This window comes from Centropristis striata, chromosome 23 (assembly GCF_030273125.1).
Source record: "Centropristis striata isolate RG_2023a ecotype Rhode Island chromosome 23, C.striata_1.0, whole genome shotgun sequence".
NCBI lineage: Eukaryota > Metazoa > Chordata > Actinopteri > Perciformes > Serranidae > Centropristis > Centropristis striata.
Window position 1 is genome coordinate 4,728,778 of NC_081539.1, and position 9,461 is coordinate 4,738,238.

The 9,461-nt window shown below is 39.7% G+C and overlaps 1 protein-coding gene and 1 long non-coding RNA gene across 2 annotated transcripts; both read left to right on the top strand.

Annotated features, from left to right (window-relative positions):
• Positions 1-562: 562 nt before the first annotated feature.
• On the top strand, positions 563-6,075 carry LOC131962411 (protein NLRC3-like). The gene is made up of 5 exons (XM_059327412.1): positions 563-747; positions 1,802-3,590; positions 4,869-5,014; positions 5,867-5,964; positions 6,061-6,075. Coding segments are annotated over exons 1-5 (2,049 nt in total). The 5' UTR covers positions 563-746.
• A 1,471-nt stretch (positions 6,076-7,546) lies between these two features.
• Positions 7,547-9,314, top strand: LOC131962200 (uncharacterized). Its single transcript, XR_009389917.1, has 2 exons — positions 7,547-8,497; positions 9,023-9,314. It is a non-coding gene; the product is annotated as an uncharacterized LOC131962200 (long non-coding RNA).
• Positions 9,315-9,461: the final 147 nt, after the last annotated feature.

Sequence of the window (9,461 nt, forward strand, 5' to 3'; positions counted from 1 at the left end):
ATGGCTCGTGCTGATGTAAATGTTTTCAGCTGATTAACTACACACTAATGAATATTTGGACCACTTCTCTTTTGAGAAAATTTGAATTATATGAATGTCTTCATTAGATAGTTTACAATAGAGACAGACAGAAACTGAATATCCCGTCTGGACTTTAGAATAAAAGAATCTGTTCATGGGAAATGCATGCCTCATATAAATATGGGAGCAAATAAACCAAAAACACTTGAAGATCCAACAACAAGACCATCCCACAATGTGAACAAAAGAGTAGAAAATAATTAGTATATTGACCCTGTGATTCTGATCTGCCCCAAAATTTAACAGACCCCTTCAAACAAAAAGCTAGTTCCATGAAAAATTGGGCTTTTTTTTGTAAAACTGCTGATAAACAGAGAAACAAACCAAAAACATAACCTCCGTGTTGGAGGTATAAAATACTCAGTTCAAGTTACTGTTTTCAGAATACCACACATTTAAACCTGTTTTTGTAGCTACAATAGTTGAACATTTCCCATCTAGAAATGTTGAATAAAATAAAGAAACGTGTTGACAGGAAGAGGAAGAGGAGTGATGAGGAGGAGCAGCTGTCCTGCTGTGCTTCCTGTCAGGACGTCCTGAAGGATCCCGTCTCTACCAGCTGTGGACACTGGTTCTGCAGACGCTGCATCAGCTCATACTGGGACCAGTCTGCTTCACCAGGAGACTCTGTCCCCTGTCCCCAGTGTGGACAAAGATCCAGAACCAGTAAGACTGTCCCTCTGTCTGCTGATGTCTTCATGTCTGAAAACACAACTTTTAATACAGAGACATTTGTTGTGTCATACAGCACAGGCATTAAATATAATTATAAATATCATTCCTTATTAATTTATTGATTTAATTGCATGTTGTTTCTGTTCCAGCAGACAGATCTGCTCTGCATCAGTTGTTCTGTGTTCTACTTTTTGAGAGAAAATATATATTTCCAGTTTTGGTTTTATTCAGCACATTAAGGAGCTGAAAAATGTTCCTGCTGACATCAACATCAGCCCGTTTAGATGTTCAACAGTTCTCTCACTTCAACAGCCTCTGCTAATAAAACATTGTCTGCTGTCACTTTATAAACTACAGCTTTCAGCATGTTTACTTTGTCTCTTGCTGGTTTTACGTGGAACAGGGGCTGACCTGAGATTATCTCCTCCCTCAAACCAAAGCCAAGTCTGCAGTTAAACTGACTGGATCAACATGTGTGTCTGTGTTCAAACCACAGAAACTCTGTGTTCAACTCTCAGTGCTTTTGGAGCTTCTAACTGAATCTCTGTGGTTTGGAGTTTATGTTTCCTCCTGTGTCCCGGTTTGTACTTAAAGATATCAGCTTTAATATTTGTATAACTGATTAAAAGCAAGCAGTAAAACATAAAATACAGCATTTCAGAGCCTTGTTAACTTATTGCTGTTTTAAACAAACATTTCCTGTTGCTGCTGCTTCACATAAAAGTTTTCCACTGACAAAAGCATCTGGAGCTGCTGAGGCTCAGCCTCCTGCTGTCAATCAAACATTTACACTGACACAGTCAGAGGCTGAGAGAAAAAGGAGCATTACTGATGTTCCCCCAGAAAACATATTTTCTTCTATTATGTAAAAACAAACAAACAGTAAATGTAAAAATCACTTTGATGCTATTTCTTAACTCAAGAACAGATGATTACATTAAATACTTCATATGTTCTTGTATGGATTCTTCATATTGTTAATAAATATAAGGTTAAAACATGTTTTTTCTTACTTGTCCTATCTCTCATCTTGTTCCTTTTTTAGTGCCTGGAGGTCTGCAGGAGGTTTTAGATGAGCATAAGATCAGTCTGAGGAGGAGATATGAACGTGTGACTGAAGGAAGTGATGCAACAGGAAGTGGAACCCTCCTCAACAGGATCTACACTGAGCTCTACATCACAGAGGGACAGAGTGAAGAGGTTAATACCCAACATGAGGTGAGGCAGCTGGAGACAGCTTCCAAGAAGAAGACCGTCCACGACGCTCCAATCAAGTGCCAGGACATCTTTAAAGCCTTACCTGACCAACAGGGACACATCAGAGTGGTTCTGACCAACGGCGTCGCTGGCGTTGGAAAAACCTTCTCGGTGCAGAAGTTCAGTCTGGACTGGGCAGAGGGTTTGGAGAACCAAGATGTCAGTGTGGTGATTCTGCTTTCCTTCAGGGAGCTGAACTTGATCAGAGGTGAGCAGTACAGTCTTCTGGAGCTGCTCCATGTTTTCCATCCAACATTACAGAAGGTCACAGCAGAGAAGCTCGCCGTCTGTAAGCTTCTGTTCATCTTTGACGGCCTGGATGAAAGCAGACTTTCTCTGGATTTCAACAACAAGGAGGTTGTGTCTGATGTCACACAGAAGTCATCGGTCAACGTGCTGCTGACAAACCTCATCGAGGGGAATCTGCTTCCCTCGGCTCTCGTCTGGATAACTTCCCGACCCGCGGCGGCCAATCAGATCCCTCCTGCGTGTGTCGACAGGGTGACAGAAGTACGAGGCTTCACTGACGCCCAGAAGGAGGAGTACTTCAGGAGGAGGGTCAGTGATGAAGAGCGCTCCAGCACAATCATCTCACACATCCAGACGTCCAGGAGCCTCCACATCATGTGTCTGATCCCAGTCTTCTGCTGGATCACTGCTACAGTTCTGGACCACATGTTGACTACAGAGCAGAGAGGAGAGCTGCCCAAGACCCTGACTGACCTGTACTCACACTTCCTGCTGGTTCAGACAAAGAAGAAGAAGCAGAAGTACGATGAGGGACATGAGACGAGTCCACAGGAGCTGATGGAGGCTGACAGAGAAGTTCTTCTGAAGCTGGGGAGGCTGGCGTTTGAACAGCTGCAGAAAGGAAACATCATGTTCTACCAAGAAGACCTGGAGCGCTGTGGTCTCCATGTCACAGAGGCCTCGGTGTACTCAGGAGTTTGTACAGAGATCTTCAAAAGAGAGAGTGTGATCTTCCAGAAAACAGTCTACTGCTTCGTTCATCTGAGCGTTCAGGAGTTTCTGGCTGCAGTCTACATGTTCCACTGTTACACCACCAGGAACACAAAGGTACTGAGGGCTTTTCTGGGGAAGAAATTTGTGGGATCATCCCTGGATGACTTCCTGATGGGAGCAGTGATGAAAGCTTTGAGAAGTAAAAATGGCCGCCTGGACCTGTTTGTTCGCTTCCTTCATGGCCTCTCTCTGGAGTCCAACCAGAGACTGTTAGGAGGCCTGCTGGGTCACACAGACAACAGTCCAGAAGTCATCCAGAAAGTTGTCAAGAACCTGAAGGAAAAGAAGACTAGAACCTCTCCTGACAAAAGCATCAACATCTTCCACTGTCTGATGGAGATGAACGACCTCTCAGTCCATCAGGAGATCCAAGAGTTCCTGAAGTCAGAGAACAGATCAGGGAAGGAACTCTCTGAGATCCACTGCTCAGCTCTGGCCTACATGCTGCAGATGTCAGAGGAGGTTCTGGATGAGTTTAACCTGAGCAAGTACAAGACATCAGAAGAGGGAAAACAGAGACTGATTCCAGCTGTGAGGAACTGCAGGAAAGCTCAGTAAGTCCAGATGTGATCATCAACATTATACAGCAATGTGAAGCTGAAGCATCAGTGTTAGAGTAAAGATACACACTTTACACACATGCACAGTATAAAACCTGCACACTATCAAACTACCATTAAACCTGCGTATTGAAAACATTCTCCATGTTCCACTGCCAACGTCATCATCTCCTATCTGTCTCTGTTGGAGTGATGGAGGCTTCATACAAATCCAGCCCAGAAAACTAAAGAGTGTGTGCTGGAAATGTTTTCACACTCATCATTGAATCACAACACACAGCCTGTTTGACATCGTATACAGTGTCTGCATCATGTTTCTATAACATCTCTATTTATTATTCTTTGTATAGACACACAGACATGTAATATTTGTCTTCTACTGGAAATTATGTCACTGAAGTTTTATTTTTCTCAACGTAGCTTCAATCAGTTATTTTTATCATATTTCTTTTCAGCAGTTTCTGAACTATGCCATCCTCCACTTAAAGGACAAAACATTCTTTATCTCTTCAATAAAATGTCCAACTTTACATTTAGTTTCCGACAATAAATTATTTTCTCCCATCTCTCTCTCTCTCTCTCTCTCTCTCTCTCTCTCTCTCTCTCTCTCTCTCTCTCTCTCTCTGGACGGAAAAAAATATACCAATAAAAATGCTAATAGGCTTCACCAAATCTACTTTCACGGTGTATTTAAACCCCGACAGCCGGCCCAGTTATAGTTGATGTGTAGAAAATACAAGCTGGGTTTACCGATGTGATGATGTTGGTACAGGTCACTCAGTCTCGAATCATTCTGAATTTGCTAGAATGAGTGTAAATTACAAATCCAGGTTCAGCCAGTTGGCACAAAATCAAACCAGTTTAAGCTAAAACACTGGACTGGACCAGCAAAACCAAACAGCAACCAAACTCTAAAAAACAGCACACATTAGCACTGTGGTTTTTATTAAACTTGTCTCTGGCCCTGTTCAGACCTGCATTAACATGATTCCCTCAGACAGCAGCTCATCACACAGTCAGCTGCTGGGACCTCCAGGTTCATTCTGCCAGTGAACCAGAGCTCCAGAGCTTCAGCTCACTGGTCGCATTTTTAGCTCCAAAACATGAACTTCAGCCTGTTCAATCAATCAAGAAATGATAATATTACAATCTTTAGATGTAATTCTACTATAAATGCAACAGGATTCATTAAATGATTGAAATGGGAGATGAAAAGTAGAAAAGATGAAAGAATTGGTTATATTTAAAATGTTATATTTTCTGTAATCACAGACTTTCTGGCTGTCGACTCTCTGAGACTCACTGTGAAGTCGTGGCCTCAGCTCTGAAGTCCAACCCCTCCCATCTGAGAGAGCTGAACCTCGGCTGGAACGACCTGAAGGATTCAGGAGTGAAGCGTCTGTGTGCTGGACTGGAGAGTCCAAACTGCAGACTGGAGACTCTGGGGTCAGTTCCTGTGTTGTGCTCACACACAGTGCATATCTGCTGAATTTGAATCATAACTGATGTTTCAGATTTAGTTTGGTTCATTAGTTTTCTGAGTTTACCTGATCACAGATCTAGAACCCAGTTTGTCAGTCCGTTCTCTTGAACTTGGACTCACACATCACAAAAATCCATGTGGTGAGGCTTCAGGTCATGTGTTTGGGTCTGAACCACCAGTGGTTTGGACCAATCAGTGTCCTGTGAGGAGCTACTGGTTGCTATGGCGACGTTTTAGATCTCCAGTTTGTTGAAAACAATAATGTGGGCTCAGGTCAAATCTTTCTTGTTGTTATATAAAACAATGAAACAGAGAAAGAGGCGAGCGAAGGTGCTGCAATAATATCAGTTGTATTCAAACTGAGTATTTCTTCATTAAAGGAAGATCAAAGAACACTGAAGGCTTTTCCCCATGGAAGACATGTTTTAGCTCTTCTCCCAACTGGCTTCAGCAGCCTGTGATAGACGCTGATGGACACATAGTTCATCCAATCAGCTGGCAGATACTTTTGAAAGCTTCTGCCTTTTTCCAAACCGTTTCCAATGACGGCTTCTCAGACGGTTCTGTGGAACAAAACATCTGGCAGCGTCAGGTTACCTGAACAGCTGGTTTCTCTGTAAATATAGTCAGTAATCAAAAGGAAGAAACACTTTGAAAACTTTGAGAAAGTCTCTTTCTGTCAGGAGCATAAATAATGAGCTGCAGGTATGTTTGTTCAGGGAGCTACTAGATTAAATCTAAGATGATGAGAACATGTATCTCACTTTACTCTGAACATCTGATCCAGTTCTAAAGAGGACTGAGGATGAAGCAGAGCTCACACTCACTCAGCTGTGTGTTGATGAGAAAAGACTCAATCTGTGCTTTGAAACGAGACAATCAGAAGTGGGTTAATTTACCTCACTTATTATTTATTATATAAAGTCATATTCATTCATGTCTTAGTGTTTTTCATAATTTGACATGATTGTTCTGAATCAGGGGAAAAGAGAGTAAGTAACAGTTAGTTTTTAATCCAACATGTCTGATCTGATATCAGTGTACTCACACAACTTTTTAAGATTCCATCATGTTGAGTTCAGGTGTTTTCAGGAGTTTCCATTTCCAGTTTAACTGTGGCAGAGCAGTGTTGAGCTGCATCATTCACTCTGAACCTCTTAAATACTTTATTTTAATCTTATATTTCACATCATGATCATAAAAAGTACATCAATACAATAAATGTATCAAATCATCTCAGATTTCAGGGGAAATTCAGTATTTTCTTTTTCCAGCATTGTTATGAAGCTCTCTGATGATTTAACTGACTGAATAGTTTAAACTGAAGATACTTTGAATGTTTGACTCCACTATTCCTAAAAGAAATATTGCAAAATATTCTTTTGTTTCCATTTTCCCCAAATTCTTCCTGAAATATTATATAATATCTTATATAATATACTATATAATATCTTTGGAAACTTTGCAATCTTTATCTGAATCTGAAAATAAATTTCTGTGAGTTTTATTTGTGTTTGGTTGCACAACATGAGTTTGTATAGATGGAGCCACTGGTGGAGCTGCAGAATTATACATAAATATAATACATGTATCAAATGATCTCTCTTTAAACTGTCAGATAATAACTAATATATATTCAGTATTTTTTTTCCAGCATTGTTATGAAGCTATCTGACTGAATAGTTTAAACTGAAGACACCTTGAATGTATGACTCCACTATTCCTAAAATAAATATCGTAAATATCTTTTGTTTCCATTTTCCCAAAATTCATTGTCAAGTTCTCAGGGGATTTCAATCTCAACAAGAGAAAAAGAAAACAAACACAAAATACTGCAATTAGTCAAACTGCCTTACATCAAATATACACACAAATATAAAATTACCATTAAACCTTACATTAATTTCAATAGGCCAACATTACTCCAAATAACATTGTTTTTACCGTACTACTACTATCATGCCAGAAGTGAATTTAGAAATGTAGAAATGAACTACAATAGCATTTTACCATCAAATATGCATTCAACTTGCAACAAATACAACCTAAAACCATTTCTCCACCAGTAGCATCGCTGGAAATGACCAGCAAGCAAAGTCCCTCCAGAAATCAGCTTCTGTCTCCAAAAGCAGCAACAAGGCTTCTCAGCCTGTCTTTTTCATAATATAAGTCTCTGTCCATTTCTTTGGATCAACAGAACATTCATTCTGACATATTTGTCATGTTTGGAAACTTTGTTATCTACCTACTATACAAAGTAGGTGATGTGTATTTTCTCTCTCTTGAATGATGAATACTATATCAGATGAAATGCAGCAAGTTAGTCTGAACGTAAGAGAATATTGTTCTAATAACTTGACGTTAGAAGTAATATGAAGGTGAAACGTGATGAAGAAATGCTGTTAGAACACAAACAGTGGAGAGCAGAACATTTGATGGTTAATTTAATCTGTTTTAAATATCTGATACAACACATAGAAAAGGAACACTTTAACTGTGGAGTGCTCCCAGTTTGGTTTGATATATTCCAGCTCTGTGTCACACCTCTTTATTACATCATGGCTGTCTCTGAGTGCAGATCCATTAATCTGGTCATTATTTTTACTACATTTTCTATCAACAAATCCAAATTTTTCACCCTTTTTTTCCAGAGCTGACTGTTCATATTAAATAATACCTACACACTATATGCTCTATGAATGTACATACAAAAAGCTGTTAAAACGTCAAACCACCAGCTTTACAAGATATTTATTTAACTTTTATTTTTTTAATCCTCTTTATTCCGACCTTTAGTCCCTCTGACATGTTTGTAATTGCAGAGCTCACACTCAGTCAGCTGTGTGTTGATGAGAATAGCCTCAATTTGTGCATTAAAATGAGAGAATATGAAGAGGGTGAATTTACCTCAATTATTATTTATTTGATAAAGTCTTGTTTGTTTCATTTTTAAGAAAATCTTAGTATTTTTCATAGTATGACATAATTGTTGTGAATAAGGGGAAACAGAAAATAAAGAAAGTAACAACAGTTCATTTTGAATCCATCATGTCTGATTTGATGTCAGTGTACCCACACAACTTGTTTTAACCTCCATCATGTTGAGTTCAGGTGTTTCAGGAGTTTCCATTCTCTAAACTTGTTCATTCTAAATCTTCTTCAGCTCTGAACATATTAGAAGACAATGTTGCTGTTTGAAATCATTCAGTGTTTAATAAAGTCACATCATTTATTCTTTATTCAGATTGTGGAGCTGCAGTTTGTCAGAGATCAGCTGTGCTTCTCTGACTTTAGCTCTGAAGTCCAACCCCTCCCATCTGAGAGTGCTGTGGCTGTTTGGAAACAACCTGAAGGATTCAGACGTGAAGCTGCTGTGTGATCTGAAGGAGAGTCCACACTGCAGACTGGAGACTCTGTGGTCAGTAGAGGGTTTCAGCAGTATTGTACTGAACACAGTTAGTATCAGAGAAAGATCCAGTTACTCCTGTAAACCTCCGACCTTCTCAGTGAAACTGTGAGAGGAGAACGGTGACAGAAACACAGAGAGAACAGTCGGCCAATCAGATCAGCCAGAAGCTTGTTGTGATCATGTGTTTGAGTTGTTGTGTTCATGTCTCCAGGAAATAAATCTGTATTACAGCTGACAGCATCACAACATGAACAGACAGCTGTCCTCATTCATCAAATCTGATTGATTTGTCCAGATATTTTAATATTTATAATATTTTAGAGTTGATGATATCAAGTGTGACTGAGACTCTGGTTTTTAACAGCTTTGAACTCAAACAGCATATCTCTCTGTTTCTGCAGTAACGATGCGTTCAGGGCTCTCTGTTTATTTAGACTGTGTACTTCAGTGAAATCTGCAGAGTAAACAGACTTGATGCTGATGAAGAGAGTCTCTGATTTATCTCTTCTGCTGTCTGTCTTCTTCTCTCATCAGGTGGTCCTGATCTCCAGTAAAGTCCAGTCCAGCATGGTCCCTGTGTTCCTCTGATGTGACAGAGTATCATCAGAGGATGTGGACTGCTCTGCTGCTGCTCTGTCCTTCTCTCTGCAGACACACTGAGACTCCTCCACCTCCGTCTGTTGTTTCATTCATTCATATAATCTGAACTCAGAGTTCCTCTGCACATTAGTTCTCTTCATGACAACATGACTGTACATCAACACATTTAGATGCATATTTCTGCTTTGTGTTCTGTTACAGCTCCACCCTGTGGAATAAAGGGGAATTGTAGTTAATTTCCACAGATTTGTAAATAACAATAGAACTTGATACCTTATTACTACCATATCAGCCGTTTCTCATATAATAACAGATGAATATTTGCTTGTTGTAGAAGATAAAACCTTTAAGGCTTCACTAAAGTTTCTCATCT